The sequence below is a fragment of the Boleophthalmus pectinirostris genome, unplaced genomic scaffold (genome assembly GCF_026225935.1).
Source record: "Boleophthalmus pectinirostris isolate CB_2022bp ecotype Guang Dong unplaced genomic scaffold, ASM2622593v1 HiC_scaffold_10, whole genome shotgun sequence".
In the NCBI taxonomy this organism is placed as follows: Eukaryota; Metazoa; Chordata; class Actinopteri; order Gobiiformes; family Gobiidae; genus Boleophthalmus; species Boleophthalmus pectinirostris.
Genome location: NW_026570971.1, coordinates 21,463,133 through 21,489,604, shown reverse-complemented (window position 1 = coordinate 21,489,604; position 26,472 = coordinate 21,463,133). Strand labels below are relative to the sequence as shown.

The following is a 26,472-nucleotide window of genomic DNA, read 5'->3' as shown; positions in this document are numbered from 1 at the left end:
TGGTACTTGGAATGCCAAAAACATGAGGTGAGGTGGTATTTGACGTGAAACATTTGAGAACCACTGGTCTACTACATAAACATCCCAGGTCAATATTTGGGTTGTGATTCAAATAGCATCATGGTAAAAAACATTTAAAATATAGTTTCTGTTTAGACAGCTGTTGAGATCATGCTTTGCAAACAATAAATGACACATGTTAGGTATCTTCCATTATAGTTTTAAATGCACAGTTCACTTTGCATATTGTCATTGTCAGTGTTGTGAGGAGGCATACACTTGATTAAAACTCCTTATGATATTGGAATTTGGAGTAAGTTTATAGTTTGGTAAATACGCTCAGTTTGGAAAACATTTCAGGAATTTTCAAATGTTTAAAGATGTGCATGAGTCACATAGTGCACATCATACAAGGATGAACTGGCACAGGGACAGGACTGGAGGCTGCCTTGCACTTGCGTTCCTCCTATTGGCTCAAACATCAGAGTCCAGGTCCAATGAGGAGGATGGAGACAGACACGCAACCTGCAAACATGTCACTGCCCAACACTGAAGATACAACATGTGGGATAGTCAAACTGAAACTGTGAACCATGTCCAGTACATGGTTCACAGTTTCAAAGAGACTGTAGAGTCTGAAGTCATGTGATCAGTTCACAAAGACTAACAACAATGTTAAAAGTTGTTAAAATGTTAAAAGTTAAAGGTTTACCAAGTCTTAACTCATTTTAAACCTTGATAATAAATAACCAGAACCAACTCACAGCTTCAACCAGGTGAAAACTGGTACTAAATCAGAACATACCAGACCTAAGCATAGAATAAATCAAGGTCCATTATGTGGACCTTCTCATAAGGATCCACTACCTGAATGTTTCCACTGAAATTATATTGCTTTGCCTGGATACTTCCTCTGTATGGTGTTAGGCATCTTATGGCTGGTTTTTAATATCTCATGATGCACTTTTAAATTTGTAAAAAAATTTTTACTACAAATGACAGGAAAACTAACCTTACCGAATATCTATCTCTGATTATTTAATTATATAATCACCGGTTTTATTACAAAGAACTTACCTGTTGACCCAATAACCTACTACATGGCCTTGTGGCGTCACCCACTTCTCTCCATACAGATAGATCAGACATGTCAAGCTCAGGCCTGGGGGCCAAATTTGGCCCACAATATAATTATATTTGGTCCGTGAGATCATATCAAATATGTATTAGAGCTGGCCCGTCTGCTACAGATAGACTATAGAGACATTATTTATTTAAAATCTTGTTATTATTTTATATGATGCTTGTTCTGGATTCAGTGTTTAAGTAAAACTATTATTAAACATTTATTTTAATAAGAAAAAGTTTAACATTACATATCTCAAAAGAAGAGAAAGCATGCAGATGTTGTTGAAATTTTTCAATAAATATTTAGTTTGGCCCATGACTCAGTTCCAGTTTGTAATTTTGGGTTTGACACCCCTGAGATAGATAGAAAGATTTACTATCCTACTGTGAAATATTAAAGAAACCAAAATAGGACAGAAAACGTTTCACCACTTGACTAGAGTAGGAAAGACTAGAAAACATCCTCAAGAACCATACATATGACATGCATGCACCTCAGTTTGAGAAGCAATGACCTAGGACATACAGAAAATAGCGTCACTGAAGTTCCTTATTAGGTTTTGCCCTTGAAATATTTATAATTCACCTGGCTGTGGTCACACCTTCAATAATTAGCCTCATAACATCTTGTATCAGTCTCTAGTTCACTGTTATCTATGGAGCATAAGATCTTTACTGCGGTTATATTGGCTTTATCTACCACACTTATCTTTGTCTGGCTCAGGGAAGAACACAGCAGATGCTTAGACTGTCAATGATTGATAACTGCAGAAATGTTGACAAGACAACTAAATGGGTCACTTGAAAACTTGGGAGCTTAGTGCAAGTAACCACAAGTCGCTACTGTGCTCTCTTTTTTGTGTTAGCCTGCACTACCTGTGTGAAAAAAGGAGATGGATAGGTCGGCTGCAGGGTATATTGCGTCAAAGTATCTTAAGGTGTCCTATTTAAAATTAGGTCATTGGAATGTATTGAACTCAAACTTGAATCACAATAATTTATCAAGTGTAATTTATTTATTTGCAATAAAATATTTGTGATCGTTTTATAAAGTTATTACATTTGATTTATGCCATACATTGCACATGATCATTTCTACTAACACAAAAATATATGCAGGATTTATCAAGCCAGTTAGTAATATGAAAGATGAACTGACACCATTGTTTGCACAGGTCTGCTCAAACATCCAATGTCAGCCTGTATTATGTCATGTAAATTGTGTCAGTGTACAGGCACTCCATAAAGATCAATGGAGGGTAAATAAAACAGCTTACATAAGGATTTGCATTTATTAAAATACCAATAGTAAAAACCAGATAATTGTTTACTTAACTTAAAGGTGGTTGAGGGTCCATCACCTACTTGTCTCCATGGGGAGGATTTTGCTTTGCCCGGAATATTTCATATTAAACTAATATATCTCTATGGAGACAAGCAGATGATGCCAAGATACAGATCAGATCTAAGGAGAGGAGACTGCTTTCAATTAAGAATCCGTATTTTCAACATATTTTGAGCCATTAAGAACTCCTCTATTTGAAGTTTAAAGGTGCATTGTGTTAGCCAGATTCATCAGCCAGTTTCACTTTGTAGAAACCGTTCGACCTCATGGCATTAAAATTTGTTCGCTTGACGGTAGGCAGGTACTTTTTTCATTTAACCAATGGCTGCTATTTGGTCGTGAAGTATGTAATGTGCCGCTAACGGGACTAACTGGCATATTAAGCTTTTCCCAAATCCCATAGGAAGACGGACAGTAATGTCTTTCCCCTTGAAAAAAAATTTACCAAACATTCTCTTTGTTCTTGCTTTAAATCCTCAATCTCGGGAATCGCGGCCAACACAGAATGTAAGGCTCTTCGCTGATTGGCTGGTGCCCGGACTTACACTTCCGGGGTTCTTGCAAACGTCTAATGTATTCTGAGTCCTGATCTATTTGCTGGAGAGAAATTAAATTCAGCAGAGGCACTAGGTGGCGCCAGCCTGACTAGCATTGTGTAACTTCTCTGCTGGAGGGTCCGTCAAATGATTTTCTTCATGGAGATGTTATTGCTTTGTCTGGAATATTTCACAGTATGGCATTAAACCTTTCTGTCTTTGTGGAGACTAAACCAGGCCAAGTTATACGTCCCAACTCACATGTCAGAAAGTATTTTTGAGCAATAAAACCGCATGTAATAGAATAAATGTAAAGTAGAATTGTTTAATGTCATACTGTGGAACATTCCAGGTGACAGACCCTCAACCGAAAACATAGTGCACCTTTAATGTCTTACTGTGGAACATTTCAGGCAAGACAATAGCATCTGTTTAAAGACAAACAGAAAAGTTACATAAATTTCCTCCTTTCTTTTGTCACATTTACAACACAAAATAATGCGGCATGACAAACTGAAATAAATGGGCCTATGTAATTTGACTAACAATGATTTCTTTATGATCGATCTACTGCAGTATGTCAAAACAACATTCCTCTGGACCTAAATAATACAGAGGAAAGGTCAATCCAGTGCTTGTGACTGTCCTGCTATGGAACATCTATATGCAACTATGTACTGTGTTGTGCAAAAGACTGAAGCTGATATGTTAACAATAGTGTAACAAAAGTAATAATGACGTATCCAGATCAGTTTTAAAAGATTTTGTACCATTTTAAGGTCCACATGTTGAAGTTTAAAGGTGCACAGAAAGAGCAACAGAAACACACTTAATGAATCAATTCGAGATGTATATGATTAAATGTTATAACATAGACCATTCTGGGCAAAGCAATTACATCTCAGAGTTTTTTTTGTTTTGTTTTTTGTTTTGCAAAGCTTCAAAAAGAATCAGATTTTTAAATATTGCTGTAAGTAAAACGATATGTCTGCATAGTGTATGTTGCAAAAGACTTTATTTTAATACTCCCTTTTCCAAACTGATATTATTTGATGCATTGAAAAACCTTTGTTCCTCTTTGTTCATAGCCTACAGATCACGTTAGAGCAGCACTACTTTATTGGATCTTATTTCTGGGTTAGGTGGATCACACAGATGATGATATAACAGTTTACTTGCAGCTGTATGGAAATGCATGTATGTACAGTAGCTCAAATACCAGCACTGTCACACCTCTCTGACAACTGGGAGGTGTTACATATAACTGACAAGTTCAAACTCATTTGGTGACCCCCACTGATGCCTCAGCCCACATTTACCAGGTCAAGGCCTTATTAGCATCTGTGCCTTAATATAATAAGCAATATATTTGTCATGATCATAATTTATATCTGTGTAATAAAGTGTAATTTATACCCCGTCCTTAAAGTCTCTACGTGAAAACCAAAGCGTACTACTGCCCGAGGAGACTTTATCTGTTACATAAAGCATGCAAACACTTTTTAAAGGTGCACGATGAAACCTTTCTGATGCTTTGCCTGGAACATTAGCATTGGCACAGGGGCTTCAGTTGGTAGAAGTCAAGTCTATGGAGAGGCATCCCCACCCTCAGAATGCGATCATGTGTTTCAGTGTTTTTTTTTTTCAACAGTAAATAATGCAAATTAATAAATGCAGGATGGAATATGTTTAATATACCTGTGAAGCATTACAAGCAAAGCATAAACATATCGATGAAAACAAGCCAGTAGCAAACCCGTCCTCCAATAGAAATGTTACATAGTGCACCTTTAAGCTTTCTCTCCTGCAATAGATTAGGTATGTGTTCTGATATAAACCAAACTGCTCTCTCAACAGAATTGTTAGTTTGTTTCAATGCATGAATCTTACCTACTATTCTGCTTTATTATTATAATTTTTTAAAATATCATATATGGGGTATAATACAGGGTGTTTTATAACTAGCACAAAATGTTAAATAAACTCCTGTTACATTTCCAGTTACTGTGTTTGAACAGTGTTTTTCAAGAAGTGATCGTTCCAAACTCAAATTAAGGTAATTCAGTTTCGGACGCGGTTAAGGTTTGGCTTGGCCGTGATCTTTTTCCATTGAATCCTGTGTCGTGCCCGATCTGTTTGACCTATTACATTTTCTGGACGGATCTTGGTTTTACTTCTTGGTTTAGCTCTGAGCAAGTTCTAGTTTAGTCCTGGTTTAGCCTTTGTTAATCCTGGGTAAATCTGTTTAATCCTGTTTTAGTCACGTTTTGGGAGAGTCTTAACATAACTATGTTCAATCTAATCACCTAGACATTCATTTTGGTGCGATGAATCTGGTGTCCCAAAGAGAGGGGCTCCGGTGTTCCCACACATAGTGCACCCTCACTGAACCGTGGTCAAACAGTTATGTGCTGTTTTCTTCTACAGGGCTTGCGGTCCTGTCACTCTCACTACAGTCGCACAACTACAATGTGCACAGAAATTCCACTCATTATCCTCCGGTCTGGAATTTCACTGCTTTCACTGTTTATTTTTCCAAGATTTTTCCATTTTCCAGCAGAAGTATGGACATCTGTTTTTGTCATTCACTTGTTGCAGTAAGCTTCTGTGTGTTAAATTTACAGAAACAGTGAGTTAAATTAAAACAATTCAGTTTTATTTTAGTGAAAAACCAAAAGTGCACAAGTTTACACCACTGATTTCACAATTAGCATTTTGAGGCCTTTGAGGCTTGGGTAGGCTGGAGGTCTGTACCTCTGCTCAATGGCATGTCTGGAAAGACTAGTTACCTCAAAACATACAGCACGTCAACACTGCCATCTAGAGGATCCTCTCCTAAATGATGAGAAAGTAAGTGACTTAATGATTTAAAGTCAAAATTACAAGTTCCCATTTAGCAATTTTGCTCAAAATAGAATAACATTTTGTTGCCACTTTGCTGTTTGTCTTGTTTTTGACGGCAGATTATGCAAAAGAACCATTAAAGCGTCAAAGGTACTTTAAACAGAATGTAAGGAAATACATGTACTGCTAATGCTGAAAGTCAGTAGCATTTGAAACTTTCAATATAGTCACCAGAAGTAACCAATACCTACTCAAGTCTGATTTATTAAAACATTAATATTACAATATACTATACACAAATATTCACTGCTGAGGTAAAATGAACTATTACCCACCACCTGAGTAACACAATATTTTGTAACATGTATTTACAAACTGACTATTCAACAGCTTATTGAGTCTATAATCTCCAATTCAGTGCCAAATGTTGAATAATTAGCCAAAAAACAAACAGAAATGCCATTTTTACTTTTTTTCCCCAGTGAACTGAGCACTTTCAGTTTTTGTTCTTCAAATCTGATTGGATCATTGGTTTCATATGATGTATACTAAGAAATTGCATTTGCATGTGACATAGCAATTGTAGAAAGGTAGAAAAGGTTACAAAGGTAATTTTCTGGACACTGTTTATTTACATGAACTTGACTAAAAGCTGAAGATGCAACACTGATGCTAAATGACTAAGTGGAGTGCGGACAATCTACTGTCCTTCTTCATACTCAGATGGAGATGACCCTCAGGACTCAAGTCTCTCACAGTTTTAACATGTGCTTTGCTTCATGTTAAAGTGTGCTCCATGTAATTCCCAGGACCATTACCAAACTCACTCAGGTGTGTTACTTGTGTGCAGAGGTCTTGTCTTCCTCATCCTCCATCTGTGTCTCAGGATTGTCTTCACCACTGGCTGACCCCTCCTTGCTCTTATCGCCCGCCCACCATGCCTTCATTTCGTTGTTGATCCGCTCCAGGATGTCGATGGAGTGGTTGATCACTAAAGCCAGCCAGGCCAGGCCGAAGAATATCCAGCAGGCTGTCATGATGCTGTACCAGTCCGGGTAATATCTCTCTGGATTATTGTCTAGAGACAGAGGACAACACAATAAATTCAACCCAAACAGCAAGTAATGTACATTTTCTCTTCTATAGGGCTTATTTGTTAGTATGGTGTGTTACCTGCTACAAAGTCTCCAAATCCAATGGTGCTGAGGGTGATGAAGCAGTAGTAGATGGCCTGTGAATATGTCCATCCTTCTTGATTTTGGAAAACTAGCATCGGCACCACAAAGAAGAGGACCACTCCACACAGGTATGATATAAAGTGGACAGAGAAGCGCACACATATCTAAAAATACATCATAAAAACAAATGTCACTGTAGAACTCAGTGTGATGCTGTGGTCTTCAGAATGTCATCACCTTTTTGCCTGATTTGCTCATTTTGGTCTCGAGAAAGTCAGAGATGTTCCTCTCTATCACAAGCATGTACTTGCCAACCCGATTAAGCACTACAATGTTGAGGGGGATGCCAAACAAAGCAAAAAATACACAGAAGATCTGCCCACCTGTGGACCTGGGACTTATGTTTCCATAACCTGCAAAACAAGTTAGTAAAATGTTAAAACACCAAGCAATGATGGTGAAGTTGACACATTTTCCAAGGTGTCTCTCCTCCTAACAATCATACATACACCGAAACTATGAAAGAAGTTTGTTATAAAATAATAATATAAAATGATCTAAAAATGTATGATTAGTTACATTTGAAGCAATTTTTTTAAACATTTGGCAACCTATTATTCTTAATTGCGATGTTTAATTGGTCTCACATAAAAGCTTTGTTTGTTTTTTTTGCCCTAGGGCTCAGTTATTCAATTGAATATCATATTTTCATGACTGACCCCCTCTTACATCTCACCTATTGTGGTGACAACAGTAGCAGCAAACACAGCGGACGAGGTGAACTTCCAGAAACCATCAGTCGTGTAGTTACTCTTCAAACTGAGGCCTACTTTTGTTGCCTCTTGGACAACCTGAAAACAAACAAAATATAAATATAGTTTAGGAAAGTATTCCTTAGTATTTATAGATTTCAGTGGGTGGGTTAAAGTCGCTTTGACTGACTTGACTTGAACAATGCAAATGTGGTGTCTGGTTGATATCATAAACTTCATGTTAATGTTATATTTTAAAATGAGATTAAAACAATGTAATCGTTTAGTGAAACATATGGATCAGTTTCAGTCCTGACCATATTATTTTGAATTATTTAATTTAGTTGATCTTTAATCATGTTTTGACATGACAGTAGGCAAAGCAGTGCAACTAGAGGAAAGGTGGTGGAAGCGAGGATTTGCATGGTACAAGATTTCTCTTTTTCTTTGTATACCAGTGCAGACTGAACTATAGGGGAAAATTAACATTTGACCAAGATAAGAACATTATTAGGACGGATACTTTATAAAAAGAAACAAAAACAACAAGTTAGGTGTGTAACTAGGTCAGTGCTGTCCACTTGAGTGATATTGTGACTTCTATTATGGTCTGAATTCAAATGTTTTGGTCAGTCAGTAAATCCCACTAGAACAACCACAATTGTGCAAACAGTGCTCCAGAGACAGTGCCTCCTGTGTTTGCATATCTGTGTTATCACAACAAAACAACTTTTTATAGCAAATGGTTCAGTTCAAGTGATGGGTGTTTCTGATGCTGCCGCTCACCTTTGCGACTTCTTGTAGGCTCTCTGGAGTCAGACAGGTGTATTTGTCTAGCAGATTTTGTTTTTGTTCAATTATATATCCAATGTCCCTTCTTCCGAGCTGTCCTTCTAGATGCCAAAAAATCACTCCACCAATCAGAACATAGGCCACATAGATTGCTCCAAGCAGGAGGATGGAGGGCACCCGGGCCAGGTTGAACATCTCCGTAAATCCCATTGTTGTCCACTAAAAACTTTTAACATTTAAGTCGAATTGAATTATTTAGTAAATACGTGTTTTCTTGCCGTCTTGGGCGTCCTGTCTTCCCATAGAACACAGGCAAATGAATCTCCACCTGAGCTACTGTTTGAATCACTAGTTTGGGCTCTCATGCAAATATACAGAGAGGCACTTGCAGAGGTGGGGCCATAGGTCAAAATCAAAGAAAAAAATATGGAAATTGTGGTTTAAGGCAATGTTTACCACATATTTGAATTTCACAAACTTGTATACTAAATTTTCATTAACTCATGTGTCTTGTGGTGATGATACCGTAGACTGTAAAGCAGGGAGGATTTAGAGATTAAAGAGATCATCGTAAGATTAAACAGAAGATCATTTATTTGCACAGTTTGTCTTTGAATACATTCAGAATAATTTTTGTATGTTCCACTACATTTCAGTCTACTCCAGAACAGCTATAGCTACGATAGTATCTTATCACCACCAAGTATTGAGTGAATGTAAAGCACTATGGGTGTCTTGAAATGCTCTGTATAAACCCAATGCATACCGTATTATTATTGTTTTTTTTTTAAATTTCACATGTCAAACCACACAACCAATCACAGTCATCAATAATAAAAATAAAAAATAAATAAAATGCTCACATTGCTTTTTGAGATTCTAGTCACAACTCAAACACTTCTCGGCATTCAGTTTGAAAAATATAGAACATTTCAAAGCTGAAAATCCAAACGTGCAGAAATTTTGTTCAGTCAGAGTCAGAAGTTAAGTGACCATGTGACATTTTGCTGCCCACTCAGCCAGATATTATCCCTCTCCAGCTGGTCCAGCGTGTCCGCTGTTTCACCTCGAAACACCATCTTGATTAATGTGTTTGTTTTAGATATCTCTTTGTGCTCAATTCACTGGAGCTTGCACCAGCCCACACCCACAAAATGGCAGCATCATAAACAAGGGATGACTGAACAACAGAAATAGGTAAATGAAAAACAAATGCACTGTAAGGTGTTCATAGAAAATGAGAAAACATTTGGAACAGAGGTAGCATTTTGGACAGTTTCTCCTCTGACATATTAGAAAAAAACACACACACATTATCTTGAATTTGTTACCACAACATAAATATTTAAAACATTGTTATTATTAATACACTGACTGTTTATTGCTTATTTATTGCCATTTGTCAAGTATGTCTCCTTTTGTTTGGACTCACACTGATTTTATGCAGCTGAAGAAGATCCTCAAAATTTTGAGTATCATTGCCCCAGCATAATATTGGTGAGTTATTTTTAAATTTCCTCTTGAGTAATGTTTCAATACTTAATGCAAAATATTATTTACACACCCACACCTACAGTGAAATTAATACTATACAGTTCTTTCATTTACAGTCCTTTTTAGATCTTGGAAATGTCTTCTAGTTTAGTTGATGACACTTCCTCATCTTCCTGCTGTCTTTTGAAACCTGGATGTGTCAGAACAACTATATATTCCATTATTCTGGCTCCCATGTTGAGAACTAGAGCGAGCCATGCCAGAGCCAAAATGATCCACACCCCAGCCAAGCTTCTGTACAGAGAGATGTACTCTTTGTGTGGGTCAGTGCCTAAAACATTAGTGAAAGAAAAAATGTAAATGTTATGTATTTTGAAAGGGAAAATGTCCTCATAATGTTGCATAACAGGAAGCTGAAAGCCATAAATAGGAAATTATGTAATGTTTTATAACTAAGCAAAAGAAGTCTTACGGCGGGACAAGATCTAAACATGAAATATGTTTTTACTAAACTTCTACAAAACAGCAAAAACAAAACTGAACTTAAAGTCTAAACCACAACTACACAGAGACTGACACAAGGACATACAGTAGTTGTACATTATTATTGGACTTCTTTTCATGGGTTTCAAAAGATGGCAATGGTCCACCATCGCCATAGTAATAAAGCAATTCACATCAAAATATTATTATGGGGGAAATATAATAGGGGAAGTCCATACAAAGCCTTCAAATCAGGAAGGCATTATTTATAATTTTACTTACCAACAACATAATCTCCGAAGCCAATGGTGCTGAGAGTAATGAAGGCAAAGTAGAAGCCCTCTCCAAATGTCCATCCTTCCACATAACTGAACAAGAGTGGAGGGATGATCAAAAACAGCAGACTGCCCGAGAGCACAAACAAGACCACTGTCAGCACCTCAACTGTCCGCTAGGAAACAAACAAAAACAACATGTCACAAATGGCATTCATAACAGAGATTTAATGATAATAGGAGATGCTCAAACACCAAAATTGTTGGATGATTCATTGTAATTTAAACCATGTTTGAATTAAATTTTCTTTAAGATGTGTAAATATAATGCATGGCTATAATATTCATTTTTTTTGCAGTCATAAGGTGGAGGTTTTAATATAAGCCCTTTTGGATTTGTTACCTCTTCCAGCAACTACTTCTATCTAGTGTGCCCTTTTTATTGTTATATGTTGTTTAAAGTACAAAATAAAGAAAATTGAAAAACAAAACCTTGTGTGGGACGACTGAGACCATTCCCTTCTCCATTCGACCTAAATGGATGATGAGGCACTTCCCCAGCTGTTTGAGGAAGGCCAGGTTCAGGGGGATCCCAAAGAGGGCATAAAATACACAGAACACCTGCCCACACACTGTGCTGGGGGACAAGTTCCCATAGCCTGGTAGGAATAACAATATTGTGAGGTAAATAATTAGAATATCGCACCAACAATTGATATTGGCAACCCAATATCAAACAGTTTTGAGATTAATAAAGTACCTATTTCTCTCTCTTGCAGTTTACTAGCATTCTACCATTGTATCTAGTTACCAGTTCCATAATTGTAAAAGTTGCCAATATTTGTGGAGAATACTGTATAATGGTATGCCTTAACCCACCAATGGTTGTGACTACTGTTCCTGCGAAGAAGAAGGAGCTGCTATAATCCCAGTTACTTGGGTTGGTGGAGTTTCCTGAAGGATTCACTCCCTTTTCCCAGGCGTCCAGAATCACCTAAAGCACACACAATTGTAATATCAACATTAGTATACATTCGTACCAAAGCCTCAAAGCCTCATTCCGAAGTGGCACTTGTGCATTGATGCACATAATTAATATACCATTTCATTGTATTTACTATAAGTACTATTTGATCTTGTCCAAATCTCTGGTTAGTGAGTAATCAGTTCTACCTCTTTATGCTCTGCTTCCATACATATTTTCTAGATATGTTTAGATACACGAGAGAAGTCAATCAAGAATTTTATATTAAATCTTTTTCACACTATTGAAATGTGAAACTCATCATAGACCTCTCACCTGGACAAACTTTTCCAAAGCCGGCCCATCCAGACAGGTGTAATTTGCTAAAAAGTGTAACTTCTCCAGCTGAAAATGATTGCGGTTGTTGCTCTCGGCTTCTCTCTCCAGGATTTGGAAAATAGCAGCCCCCACAAGCAGGTATGTGAAGTAGGCCAGAGCCAGGATTGCTGTCCAGCTGACTTTGAGCTGGGATAAAGACGCCATGAACATCCAGATACTAACACTGGTGCCCAAAAAGCCCTCAGCAGAAAGTCATTAAAGAAGACAGACCTATAGCCTTGCATTCAAATTACATTTTCATCAGTTTAAATAATAAAATAAAGTAGTAATCTTCTACGTCTGAAAAGAGCTAAACTTGAACAACATGAGGTGGTCTCTCTGAGTGGGCATCTCTCCAAAGAGTCTGCATCTGAATCCTTGCCTCTTTTCTCTGATTGGTTGAAAGACGATGGATGCCGGGCGATGATTTATAGGTTTCCATGGTAACAGTGCAACCAGTCCCCTCCATTAGTGAGACATCTGGACACACTTTCCAGCAGTTTCCACTAATAAGGAAGCTCAGGCAGCATCTTGTCAGCAGAACACAGGTTAATGTTTGACTAGGCACCTGCTAGCATATTTAAAAAGCAATATTTGTAAGAGCAAAAACACACTATTGAAATATATTATAAGCTCTTTTATTTCCTCTAAATTGGAAGTTCAAGTCATTGCTTAAACTATTTCCATTCAGTTACAAAGAACACATTCGTTTCTGGTGAACTGAAGACATGATATGTGTACAGAATTCTTCTCAATGGCAATAAACCCAAGAGTTATTGAAGTTTTATGAGGTCCACTAATGAAGTGGCTTTCTTAAATATGATTCACTTTAAGAGCTACAGATTTAACCATAAACCAAACATATTATTATTGAAAGCAAAGTTAAAGCATGTTATTTTGAAAGAATGCTTGAGGCTTTTTATTAATGGAATACACACGAATGTCCATGCAGCCCTTTATGGAGCTGTCACCTTTGGCTGGTTCACTGTTGGGCAACTGCAGACCAGGAACAATCCAAATGAGTCAATTCAAATGGATTTAATAATAATAATAATAATAATTATAATAATATATTATTATTGTTTTATTTATTTAAGTTTACTTGGATCTTGCACAAATAGAAATTCCAAATCTAAACCAGATCTAATACATTACTACTGTAGGGCTAAATTAGGGCTAAACCAGGTCTAAAATATTATACTGAAAAGCTAACTGAAGAATCAGAATACCACAGTTTGAGAACCACTGCTATGAGTCTTTCATCTTGATCTGTTTCTAACCTGTCCAGGACACGGTGTTCTCTATTGGCTTGAGAAATCCCACCCACTAAAAGTCGTCATGACAACCAGAAGGAATTTCAAATTTCTATGTTTTTATCATGGTTTTGATGCATTATCAGTAAATATAAGTAAGTGAAATATCAAATTAAATTATTATAGTTCATTATATTACATATTTGTCCTTAGCTTCTCTGGCCTGATGCAAATTTTCAAGATGCTTTTTGTAAAGTGTCAAACAAATTGATGCAAAGCCATTCAAAGAGGCTGCAGTGTTTAGGAAGGTACACAGCAGTGAAGCCAGGGTGACACGATCCTGAGTTCTCATGCAAGGATGGCCAGGAATAGGGAGCGTCCAGGAACAATGACGAGAAGCTTACGAGTGGGATGGAGACATATTTTAGCTGGAAATGACCCATTTGCCCTACTCTTGTACCCTTCTGCCATCCAATTATAAAGTTCTAATTAGTTTTCAAAGTCAACCTAACACCTTGGAAAAGCATCAACTTAACACTGGAATGATTAAAAAAATATATATATATATAAAAATACAAGACATAATCTAAATGTTTTTCCTGGTGTACTTTTGGAGGTTCCTTTTACAGGTGTTGCCTGAGGGGTTTTCATGTTTGTTTTTTTTTAAAACAGTACATTATATGTGATACTATTTATTATTATTCATAGTTTCACCCACAAGAGGTCATTGTTTTATAAAAAGAAAGTTAGGGGCAGCCATTTCATTAATAAATATATTTGTTTCTCTTGGCAGTATATTATTATCATACATAATTGCACAGAATATTAGAAATTACAAAATGTATGATTGATTAAGGTCTTTAAATAAACACAGGAGCCAGCTGTTTTCCAATGGTTCATGCCCAGTCGTCACTCAGTCCCGCTGATATCTAAAGACAACATTTGTTCAGATCAAACCATTCAAATAAAGCTGTGATTTATACCACTTCACATCATGCCACTGAACCACTGTGTGTGTTGGTGGACAGATAAGGAGACACAAGGAAACAGGAAGTGGTGTGGCTAATATGACCATCATCAAACAAATAAAATAATATATTACTTACCTTGCCGTTGGTTTATTCACCATTTCCTTGTGGAGCTAAAAGCTATTTTGGGTGCTGCCCTAAGAATCAAATACATAAGTTAAATACATGTATACTACTTCAGTTGCTAATAATGTTATGTATAAATGCAATTGATTTAGTTGAATATGTCCAATCTAAATTCTATTTTGTATGTATCAAAACAGTAGTAGTTAATAATATGTCTCTACAATGCATGTTTTTGTTATGTTGTAAATACAATTATTACAAGCGACAATGCTAAACTCTTGTAATAACAGATTGTACCACTTGGGGCCATTGTTGTCCTTTTAATATGGAATCACATCCCTGCGATTGAACTTACTGGTTTTCTGCAGGAGTTTCTCTCTGGCTTTTACAAACGCCATAATGTCTGCATCAGCCTTCTTGTCTCCAGTCAGGGGAATAGAAGATGTGATGCTGGTTGTGGATAGATCCCTTGAATACACATGTCACATTGTACTTATATAATACTGTAAATACATAGCACTGCATTGCTTACAGTACATTAAGATATGTGGCCCAAGAGTTCAATATAATCTCTAAATCCAACATTCGACATTACATTACACTAAATGTTTAAAATATTTCAGCTGAAATTTGTCTTTGGTGTAAAAACCAAAAGTGCTCAACATCTTACATCTCATACAGAGGAACCTACACGTAAAGCACTGATTATTTTATTGATGTGGTTAGGAGGGTTTAGGTAAGTCCATAAGTGTTTGATTTGTTAAAGGACTTTAGAGACATTACTTCACAAAGAAATAAAAATTTATGAGCCTGTTCATAAGTGGAAGGAAAACATTGGACTGCAATAAAAACTATAGATCCAGCTTCAATCTATAGATTTACAGCCCCACCATATTGTTTGCACTCATGTAAAATACACACATAATGGTTAAAACATTTGGTTTCTAGCCCCGACAGAACATAAAAGTTTAGTGCTTTTTAGTGAACATGTGGGGCATATGGAAACTCCCCTGCAACTTTATGATACTGACATATTTTATGAATAAAGTAATTCAACCTGTTTAATACCTTGGGTACTACAAGCTTGCATACCTTAATTGTGAAGAGGATTTCATGTCCGAGATTGTTCTTTGAGCGAGTTCATCAACCCAGGCTGGAACAGTGGTCACGGGAGGTCCCCTTTTTGGTGTTGGGCTTCTAGAATATAAACATTAGCTGTTCACATGAGCTACTTTGAAAAATAAAATGTAAATACAAGTTGATTAGGAGAAGGACCTGAAGTTTTCTGCAGAATAGGTGGGGTAATCCAAGTCTCGAACTTGGCCTGTGTTATAATCCTGAACAGCACTGAGTGTGGAATTAGATTCACTATAAATACAGAGAAACAGAAACTCATACTTAATTTATAGGTATAAACTTTTCTCAAACTGGTATATTATAAAGACAACTATGGAAGTGCTACGAGGGCAATGGGAGATCCTTCATATACTGCTATCAGGCATGACATGAACATTAATTCTCCCAAAAGTTTAGCCGAACATGTTACCTGGAGATGGGTGAATGAGGAGATGGTTGCTTGGTCAAAGATGCAGTTTGATTTCTTGCCATAGCTTCTGATTCCTGGTGAAGGCCAAGGAGAAAAAACATAATTATGTTTGTTTGTTTGTTTGTTTGTTTTGTTTATTTGGATCCCCATTAGCCTTTGCCTTGACAACGGCTATTCTTCCTGGGGTTCATTTATAGTTATACTGGATTAAACCAGTGTACGGACTGAAATGTGCACTGTGCAGATTTTCTGATGTGGGGTGGGCCAGCTGCTTGTTTCCATAGAAATTATTATTTTGCCTCAAATGTACCAGTGTGGCATTAAACATCTATTCTGCATTTATTCAATTGCAAGTGTTTTAATACATTGAAAACGGGTTGTGAGTGGGCCTACCTCTCTGGTAACTTGTTTGATCGTGCCACCTGTCTGTCTCCATGGAGTTTGATAAGTTTACTGTCACACTGTGTAACATTCCAGGCAAAGCAATAACATATGCATAGAGACAAACAACCTTCAACCTTCAATGAAAAGAAAATTACCTTTACAGCTCAAAACATCCTACACCAACTTGAGTGTGGGTCTTGATGTCTGACAGTCTTATTTACATACCCACATGCTTTTTCTGTATAAGTAATTAATCTCCATTCAAAGACCTACTGTACATGCTACCCATGTCTGCTAGTCAGATGTGGCTGTGGCTGTAATATGCTGTTCAAACATCCTGCCCTTGTTTGAGGTGAAATGTGGACAACAGATTTGATGATGTAAGTGACTTGCCTCTAGGATGCCCCTCAGGATACAGTTTTGTTAATGCTCTTTGTACTGTATGTCCCCCCTCCAGGGCCTGTGTATTTATGATCCATAACAGACGCAGCACAGGTCAGAACTCTGCCACAAAACTCCCCGAAGATATGCATATCCACTGACACACTAAACAAATGTGCTCACTATGGTTAGCATTTAAAGATGACGAAAAACATTCCTAAATGCACACGCCAAAAACATTAACTAATGCTTAAAACATGCATGCCAGATTAGTTGGGGCACTGTCTCTGGTATAGTTGAGTTTTATGTAGTGTTTTCGTACAGACAGATAAGAGGAAGTAGGGGTCCTTCACCTGCACACGGGATGCCTCCTCACTCCACCATTTCTGGAAGTCCCTCTGGAGTTTGACCTTTGCCCTCTCCAACAGCAGCTGCAGGTGCTCAATCTCAGTGCGTAATGCTTTAAGACGGGCAATAGTGCTCTTGTAGCTAACAACACATATTAACAATGCATTAGTCTTGAGAGGATCTGACTGTGTCCAATCAATCAACGTGATGCTAGGGTGAAGATATTTCTCTTGTAATATATATTCTTCATTCATCTTTCTTCTGGCATTCATCTGGCATTTAGGGTTGTGGGAATTAACTGCAAATTTTTGGGATCTTGGCATTATTTTTAATGGAAAACACAGAGAGATGGTACGAAATTTAAATTAAACTCACATCTTTTTTTCCTGTTCAATCTGCTTTCGTAGTTTTTCCTCTACTGGATCCACATCGTCTTGAAACTCCATATGATTTTCAAGAACCGCTGAATACCAAAACATCAAAAAAGTTTACAAACCAACTGAATATATTCACTATGAAATATACAAAAAAAAAAAAAAATCATGTCCTTTTGCTATTAAGATTTTATTCACAATCATGAATGGCGATAATAGATACCAGGTTTTCACAAATGCCTTTCAAAATCCCTTTCTTGAAATAACTAAACAGCATTGGGCATCAGAATTGAAGGGATATGCTTGCATGTTTGAACCAGATTTGCCCTTCAAAGCAGTTGGTGGCTGATCAAATGGTCAGAAAAGAGCAGATGACGGAGGAAACTGGTGGTGCCGCCCACAAGTTGGTCACCGAAGCCTGCTGCACCATTTTTGAAGTGGCCAACCAACACACATTACAAAGCTTCCACAAGGCTCTCACAATGTCATCTCAATATGGAAGCAACAAGATGTGAAATGTTTAACTGTAGCTTACCGTGAGCCGCCATCTGCCTTCTTCGCAATTCTAACTGCTTCTTCAACTCATCTGGAAGAGTAGAGATAGTAAATGTCAGTTTATCTTTGTGTACAGCTGTGCACATGGCTCAGTCCTGTTTCTAAGGATACAGCCAGATTCCAGGGCCCAAGTCTTCACAAATGAATGAAGCTCTGCTAAGACACTGTCCTATCTTGCAATATTTTATGCACTTAATAAGTCAATCATCTGTTTCAGGTGTGAATACTTTTTACTCTGAACTACAAAACAGCTTGCTATGTTGGTGTATAATATCTTGAGTGGTGGAACATAAGGTATCTATACTTTAATTTAGTACAATTAAACACTAATACTTTTATTTCACTACTTTTGAGAGCAGGTATCTGTACTTTCTACTCCACCACACTTTTGAACAGGACTGAAAAGGAACTATAGTATAGTTATTATAGTTTGAGGTCTGCTGAAAGGCTAAGGGTTTATTTTTAACAAGTTCATAGTCTGAGCAAACAAAATATACAAAAATAAAAACAGCTTGGAAAAAACAATTGATTCAGCACAAATCCTTTATATTATTAACAACACTATTATACTATACATTTGAAGCTCTTTAATACTTTTAATTTTTTCATGTGATAATTTTACTTAAGTATTTTTTGCTCAGTAACAAAATTGAGTACTTCTTTCATCATTGAGTATATTTAATAATTTTTTGTACTATACAGTCTTTTCCATAAAATTTTATTACTTAAAGCATTTTCAGTAACAGCACTTACATTAGCTAGACAGCAATTATATCTAGACTCCCCCATACCCTTATTCCAAGCTAAACAGTCTAATCGTCTCCATATTAGGCAGAACAGGGTAGAGTTGGGTCCATTTGGGTCAGTGCCTTTCTTGTACTGGGTTAACACATGGACAAGTCATTTGTGTGTGATCTGCTGTTTTTCTTGTCTTCCCGGCCACTCATTCAAATAGTTAATTGGTCAATTTAGCAAATTGATTTAAAGTTACAATGCTTTTGAGGCCAAAGGATATTACGCACATATTCGTAAATGATTATACTTGATTATATAAAAAACACACAAAGATACATTTAGTGAAAGAAAATGAAGAAATAAGGTCAAAAGCAACTCAGGTGTCATATAGTTGGTCCAGTAAATGACCATATTAATTATCCTCTCTTTGGGTGATACATAAAAGGGGTAGATGGAGAGCTAGCATTACAGTCCCCCAGGTTCTGTACACTTGTTGTAATCCAATCCTGTCTCCAAAGTAAAAGGTGAGGTTCTTACAAGCAAAAACGAGAAATCCAGATGAAGTGTAAAATAAATGGAGTGAAAGGAGACACTTTTTCAATGCACACCTCTAATGGTGCAATAAAACAGCTGTGTTAGATCAGTTACTTTAGTATATTGTGCAGTACGACCCCAATTATATGACAAGAGCTGTGAGACTGTAAAATTATACCTTAAAAAATCTCATTAACTATATTATGCACACAGTGTTAAGACAATGATTTCTAGAGGAGATCAAAAGGGATGTAACAATATACGAAATATCGTGGTATCATATCATCACAGTCCTCACAATAATATCGTGGACAATCACAATATATCGAATTACAAGTCTCTTTGCTTAAATGAAGAGTTATGGTGCAGCAATAGCTTAAAAAAAGACAGACAGAACTACATAGACCATGATCCTTTGCTCCATTTCAGGGCAAACTACACAGAAATAACAGTTCTAAGCACTTTTAAGTCTTAGTTCATTGGATTAAATCTTGCCAAGGCATTTTAAGAGGAAAAAGTAGCATATTAACAGTTTTGTTAGCCTCCACAAAATATCTCAATAAATATCATACCGTGAGATGTATATCGTGAAAATATCGTACCAAGATTTGGATATTGTTACATCCCTAATCATGAGTCTCCCCACCATATGGTGAGCTTTCACACAATATCGCAATAAATATCATACCATGAGGTTCATACCGTGACAATATCGTATCGTGAGATTTGTATATCATTACACCCCTAGAGATCAATATAGTAATTTCCAGAATTTTATCAGACCTGTTATAATATGGTATATCATTTACAATAAGGATCTTAGTTATGGTGAATTTGTAAAACTCTTAAAGCCTTTTGCCTCCATCAAATCAAAGTGCTCAAATACTCATTCAGTTTTCTTATTTGTGTTAGGAGTGCTGCTACTAACAAGCATTAGTCAGGAAAGCTAGTGAAAGAACATCAATATTAAAATTATACAGTCGTTCACTAAAATTACTATGGGCAATATTTCTTTAAGAGATATACAAAATATTGAATATATATGTCTATAATAAAAAATATTACAGCCTGCTAAAAGAGCTGATAAAAAATAAAAACAACAGAAACAATGCAATCTGAAACTCTTACAAACAAGTAATGTATAAGATGATGGGGATAATATATTTTTTGTTCAATATTGCCTATTCTAGTCAAGCAAAATAATTAATTTAAAAAAATAAATAAATCATAAACGTTGAACCTGACCATTTCTATTAGTGTCTAGACTTAAGAACTCACTGGATTACAAGAAGAGTCTACATTTCAATATAGATTTTTTCATTTTAGCTGCCCCCATCTGTATTAAGAATTATTGGCCTATAGAATAATGTGATGTCATCTGAAACTCAGCAATATGGTAAATGTCTATAGTTGTATCACTTGTTTAAAGCTAAATAGCAGTCGTGGTGTTTAAACTATATCATTATCACAGACTTCAGGTGAAAGGGACCCCGGCTCTTAGTTTTAGGCCGATGAATCATTTTTTTAAAAGTGTGTATACAGTGCGTCTAGTGCCTCAAAGAGCAGCTCATCTTTCAGAGCCCTTTACATTAGCAGACCACTTTGCGGAGAACCATTCGACGGGCCAGACACGAACAGATGAAGTGAAACCCTACAAATGACACACAAGACATGTACTGAACGCGATGACAGTGTTTTTTCCTAATAGTTACAGACTGAATTTAAAAGTCCTGTTTTTAGACGCCATCGGTAGTTGGAGTAAAATTTAAATGAACTGAGACGCCCAATGGTTTACATTATGGTCAGAGAGGTACCCAAGACTCAGAAAAAGAAGTCATATGTGAGCCATAACTAACTTAGGCTTATTCTCCAACAAGCCTAGAAGGATTAGGAAATATTTATGATATAAGAAAGTTATTCTGACAGTTTAAAATAAGTGGCCATTATGATTCATAGTATTTTGTTCAACATGACAAATTCTGAATTCTCAGAATTTGTCATGAGAAGTAATGTGTTCAAATTTAAGACTCATTATTATTGGGGATGCACTGATACTGATAGTAGTATTGAATATTGGTGCGGATACAGAAAAATTAGCTGGATTGAATATTGGTTTCATTATATTGGTTCAGCTGATATCCTGATTGTACCTTTAACTGGATGTAATATGACTATTTACAGGCTGATTTTGGCTTAGAAAGTGAGCTTCAATCGGTTCAGTAGTGATGTGAAGGAGAATTAACAGTTACATAACAAAACTGGATCTCTTGTATAAAGAGTGAATTGTATTTTAAGGAAATAAGTGTAATTTTCTGTACCTACACTGGTATCGATTAATATATAATAAGTATCAGACAATACTTTAAGTATAAGTCTCGATAATGATATCGGGACTGAAAAGCTGCATTCCTAATTGTTATCCCAGGACATAGTGGATACATGGGATTGTGTCAGAGGGGCTTCTGAACTATAGGACAGCAGATCTGTTATGGTGACATAAAACCAAAAGGAGGTTCCAAAAAGAAAGTAGAGGATTGATAGACAAAATGGAGGAAAAATATTCCCAAAGAAAACATACGGTAGCTCAAGAAGGACATACATACATATAGAGATTTCCTATTAGGCTTCCAACTAAAACATACATATTAAAATATTTTGATGATCGAGACACTCGATCATCAAAACTTGACTGTCGTCAGTACTGGGCAATAGTACTGACATAAAATGAGTAAGGGCCACACAAAAGTATAACCTCAACACCACAACTTTCCAAATACTGCCGGGTTTCCCCCAAACTGTGTTAAGAGACGTGTCATTGTCCTACAGAAAACAGTATCGGGCTACAGCTTCACTAAATATTGGGTGATTTTTGAGGCCTGGAGGTTTAACGTGATATGCCACATCAGTACCACAAAGGGATCAATGCTCAGCGCCTCATTATCTGAAAGGATGATAATTCAAACACATTTGGTTTTTGTACAAAGAAGGGTGAATTCCAGGCACCCAGGGACATAACTATTATTTCTACAGGCGATTAGTAGGCTGTGTTCATTGGAATAAAACTGAACCGCTCTTAGATACAGCAAATTTGTTGCTGAGGAAATTGTAGAAACAAAAATAAGAAGACAAAAGCAAATCATTAATTTTACAGATTTTGTTTGCCCACAGAAAGAATAATGTTGACAGATTGTTAGGTATTCTGGCTTTTTAGATGTATCATTTGGACTGGTACAACTATGTTAATACAGAAAAAGAAATTGGTTCAATATTTCAGTTTTTTGTAGAATAGACTTGAATTATTGGGATAAAAGGAGGGCATCATTTTGTGAATGAATAAAACATTAATCAATATTTCAGTTGAGGCAAACATGATACAGTACTATAAACCAAATTATTCAAAATAGTATTTATCAAAGCCAAGGTACACTTTGCAACTATTTTGGGGGAAAATTTGTAGCCTTCCTGTCTCCTAAGCCTAGGGGATGTTATAGTTATCATAAAATGTCCTATAATATGTCATAAAACATATCCATCTCCGTGGCAGCAAGCAGGTAACACCACTAGGCCAGGTTACACTGTGGAGAGCAATTCATGCTTTTCAGCATAAGGCAATAAATCACCTTACTTGACCAACCAGAACCACACTCTCTGACAAAACTTCATAAAGACGAGTGGATCTGGAGAAGCATCATATCTTCCTGATTTCAGATGGTGTGATTGACAGGCAGATTAACCAATTGAATGGTCCTTTCACGTCAAAAACAAGAATAGGACTTTAAAAAAAAAGGGAAAAACAACATAGTGGACTGAAAAACAACATAGATTTTTGCAGAATCAACAATTGATACGCCAAACATTTACTTATCTCAGGTAAAAGAAGATAAATGAGAATCAGAATGTTGAAGGGACTGGCTAGTCAGGAAATAAATCAGCTGTAATTTAATAAATGAAAAATAGACCATGGCCCTATTGTGGAACAATCCAGGTCAAGTTTTGAGGTCAAGATTTGTATTCAAACAAAAACGTAAATGTATTTTATTTTCATTTTCATTTGCTTTGTTATTGGAATATAGAACATTTTGGTTTACCAGTATTGTGCAGCATAACACAAAAATGCATATTGTGTGTTGTTTGTGAAGTCTTAAAGGCATAAGATGAAGCTATAGCCTGTACCTATGCCTGCCCTGCCTAAAGCTTGCACATCTGGATGTAAAATCAACCTTTTCTTTCCATCTGCTCTACTTGTTTTATGTTGAAGTTGTGCATGTCGGATCCCCTGAACAAATATATAGTATATCTGCACTTTCTGTACCTAAGGGCTCAGAACGTGTGCTCCTCCAGAGAGATGGGATTCCTGGCCCATCTTCAACAGCCAAAAACAATAGTGTAAACCAGGAAGATGTTTGGACACCACAGTCTCCTCGCGCCACTGCCTCCCCTTTTCCACCTCGCCACTGACCCCCATGCTGGGAAAACCAACAGTGCAATGAGCATGTCCATATCATCAAAACAGCTTCTATGATGTGCAAGCATGAAGCAAAAAAGTTGTGCCAAACAGTAAAACCATCCCTTTCCAAACGCAACAGTCCACCTTCTCCCACTAAAATAATGTTTCTCATCGAGGAAGAATGCACTTCCATGTATCTAACAATGTAATAGTATTTGACAACACCAAGACGCTTCAGGTGTTTTTCCAACATGTGAAAATGGCTCTGGAAGCAGAAGAGCATAGCAAAACAGTATGGAAAGATGTCTGCAAACCTCATTGATGAATTAGCACCCATGAGCTGTCAGTTTACTTCAGCTTGATGTATGGCATATCTGAATTATAACTGTCTCAGCACCTCACTCATGGAATGTTGAGAAAAAGATTAACCGCATAACAACGGTATGGTTATGTTGGCAAGGGCCTGGGACTTGAGACAGGTGTGAGCTAAAGTAACAAAAATGATGATGAATGGCATGTAAAGCAATATGTGCACCCAGCTCAAATACATTTTTATGCAATGTGTCAGAAATGAACTGGCAAAGACACAACCACTAATTATTTATTTACTATCTACTTACGTTAGATATAAAACAGCTGGAGAGGAGATAGTAAAAAGCACATTGAATGCCATTCAGTTTTGGAAAGAATTTGCTGATTCACAATTGCTCTGGTAACTAGGACCCCATAAGTGGTGTGTTTATGAGAGTTTACAGGCCTTACGTTTTGTACAACATTGCAACATGAATAAATATTTTCCTGCAATTTCTAAATGGGTTAAATTCCCAGAAGACCCCCCCCCATCTGTTAAGAGAACTTACTTATTCTGTTTCTTGTTTCATTTAGTTGACCTCCGAGTCCTTTAGCCTCAACTGACCTGTTAAAAAATGTGCATGTTAGTGGTCGATAGAAAGTTTCATTCAAGGTAGTAATTTTATCCCCAAGGACATTTGAGGAACATGTGTTTTCAAAAACAGCAGAATCTACATGTTAGTGCTGTCATGCGATTAAAAAAATTGAGAGACTAATTAATTATGATCTGTAATTGATTAATCTAATTCATCTCATTTTAATCTCACCTAAAAATTGCTGAGAAAAGCCTTCAATTTGAGGTATTTTCATTTAAATTCATTATTACATTATTGTGGCAGATCAAAAGACTGATATAGAACAAAAAAAGTGACTTTATAAAGTCATTTATTGTTCAACAAATCTCTTCAATTTGGCTGTTGAGCCCAAGTCTCCATGAATAAGAAACTGTTTGCTGTAAAGTAGCAAAGACGAGGAAATCTGAACATAATAACTTTTAGACCTGGTTTAGTCCTGGACTGGATTAGTCCTGGTTTTAGTCTTGGTGTTAGTTCTGGTTTAGAGGCGCACAGGAGGAAGCGCGATTTACGCAGCGTACGCGAGAAAACACGATCCACACGCGGCTCACGGGAGCACGTCGGTGTCCGCGCAGTGTCTACGGAAGGAAACGTGGTCCGCGCGTTCTCAGGTTAATGACGATGATGAAGGTGTGTGTTTGTTTGTGTTTGTGTGTGTGTTTGTGTGTGTTTGTGTGTGTCTGTGTGCGTGTCCCCTCATGTGGCAGGTCACTATAGGACAGTAGTGCAGACATCATGAGTCTATGCAGGTTGTTTTCACCAGTGACATTTAAGTTGTAGGCGTATATTTGTTATTTTCTTTTATATTTCACGTCGGGAGAATAATTTCCAAAACACGAATGCGTTTTTACCTGTGCACTGCTGACTCTGTTCTACTGGCTGTTCGACCTCGTCCATTGTGCGACTGACGCCACCAATGTGACGTTTACATCGCTCTTACTGCGCGCGTTTTGTGTGGGTTTCCGACAATGAGTGGAATTACCGAAATAAAAAATTTTATAAATGTGTTTTTTGTGTGTGTGTGTGTGTGTGTGTGCTGTTGTCCCAACAACACATAAAAACAGGTTTTATAATAAAGCAACTCGCATACAGAAACAGTAAAGTTAGAGATTAAAAATTAGATTAACGCGATTAAAAAACATAACGCACTAAATATGACTGTAATTAATTAATCGCAATTAACGCGATAATTTGACACCCCTACTACATGTATTTCTTTTTTTTTTTTAACCTTCAGTACCATCTGTATGTTACCTGTACCACTAGGTGTAGCTTTCTTGGAAGATTTAAGATGCCAGTCCTAATGTTTGTAAATTGTCCATGCTTCTATAGCACACAGACTACAGTAATTTCAGGTGCCGTTATCTCCAATTGGTACATCAGTGTCAGTGTTAAAATCTAAATATTTATCAATTAGAAAACACTTATCCAACCTTTGTTTCAGTTGTGTCTTGTTTTCTTCGATGGTCAGGTGATCTTCATGGTCTCTTAAAAAGATCTCGAAGGCCTCTTGTTTTCCCATAGACAATTTGGGACCTATAATAATCACAATTAAACACAAATTAGCATCTAGACGAGACAGCTTGTTACACAACACATCTTATAACTATGGGAAATCTCCACACATCCTGCTCTTAATCTGTAACCAGTGAGTTCCCACATGGACACACTGTGTGTGAGTCTGGCAGCCAGATGTAGCAGCCTCCTGTTCATATCAATGACCTCC

At 36.8% G+C, this 26,472-nt stretch overlaps 3 protein-coding genes across 3 annotated transcripts in view; all 3 read right to left on the bottom strand.

Moving 5' to 3' along the window:
* Nucleotides 1–6,689: 6,689 nt before the first annotated feature.
* kcnk17 (potassium channel, subfamily K, member 17) lies at nt 6,690–8,785 on the bottom strand. The gene is made up of 5 exons (XM_055155182.1): nt 8,570–8,785; nt 7,768–7,882; nt 7,269–7,444; nt 7,027–7,195; nt 6,690–6,931 (listed from the first exon to the last, which is right to left on the bottom strand). Exons 1-5 carry the CDS (start codon nt 8,783–8,785, stop codon nt 6,690–6,692), a joined length of 918 nt encoding a protein of 305 aa, XP_055011157.1.
* Nucleotides 8,786–9,832: 1,047 nt separating this feature from the next.
* LOC110155347 (potassium channel subfamily K member 16-like) lies at nt 9,833–12,334 on the bottom strand. Its single transcript, XM_055155172.1, has 5 exons — nt 12,128–12,334; nt 11,707–11,821; nt 11,320–11,486; nt 10,835–11,003; nt 9,833–10,400 (listed from the first exon to the last, which is right to left on the bottom strand). Exons 1-5 carry the CDS (start codon nt 12,332–12,334, stop codon nt 10,192–10,194), a joined length of 867 nt encoding a protein of 288 aa, XP_055011147.1. The 3' UTR covers nt 9,833–10,191.
* Nucleotides 12,335–13,962: 1,628 nt separating this feature from the next.
* The window catches only part of kif6 (kinesin family member 6), a 32,431-nt gene continuing 19,921 nt past the window's right edge, over nt 13,963–26,472 (bottom strand). Inside the window, exons 14-24 of the mRNA XM_020919447.2 lie at nt 26,180–26,282; nt 24,681–24,736; nt 18,085–18,135; nt 17,551–17,638; nt 17,181–17,316; nt 16,063–16,136; nt 15,792–15,884; nt 15,609–15,713; nt 14,872–14,984; nt 14,529–14,587; nt 13,963–14,351 (exon numbers count right to left, since the gene is read on the bottom strand). Of these exons, the coding sequence (XP_020775106.2) occupies nt 14,571–14,587; nt 14,872–14,984; nt 15,609–15,713; nt 15,792–15,884; nt 16,063–16,136; nt 17,181–17,316; nt 17,551–17,638; nt 18,085–18,135; nt 24,681–24,736; nt 26,180–26,282 (836 nt within the window). The 3' untranslated portion in view covers nt 13,963–14,351; nt 14,529–14,570. The remainder of the gene's footprint in view (nt 14,352–14,528; nt 14,588–14,871; nt 14,985–15,608; nt 15,714–15,791; nt 15,885–16,062; nt 16,137–17,180; nt 17,317–17,550; nt 17,639–18,084; nt 18,136–24,680; nt 24,737–26,179; nt 26,283–26,472) is intronic.

Bases quoted from the DNA above. Each gene is read 5' to 3' on its own strand.
- kcnk17 (XM_055155182.1), bottom strand. From the start codon at position 8,785: ATGGGATTTACGGAGATGTTCAACCTGGCCCGGGTGCCCTCCATCCTC. The intron at 7,883-8,569 runs GTGAGCGGCAGC...GTTTGTTTTCAG, and splicing joins GCCTACAAGAAGTCGCAAAG to GTTGTCCAAGAGGCAACAAA. The intron at 7,196-7,268 runs GTGATGACATTC...ATGTATTTTTAG, and splicing joins TGAGCAAATCAGGCAAAAAG to ATATGTGTGCGCTTCTCTGT.
- LOC110155347 (XM_055155172.1), bottom strand. From the start codon at position 12,334: ATGGCGTCTTTATCCCAGCTCAAAGTCAGCTGGACAGCAATCCTGGCT. The intron at 11,487-11,706 runs GTGGGTTAAGGC...TATTCCTACCAG, and splicing joins AACAGTAGTCACAACCATTG to GCTATGGGAACTTGTCCCCC. The intron at 10,401-10,834 runs GTAAGTAAAATT...CTAATGTTTTAG, and splicing joins CTTCGGAGATTATGTTGTTG to GCACTGACCCACACAAAGAG.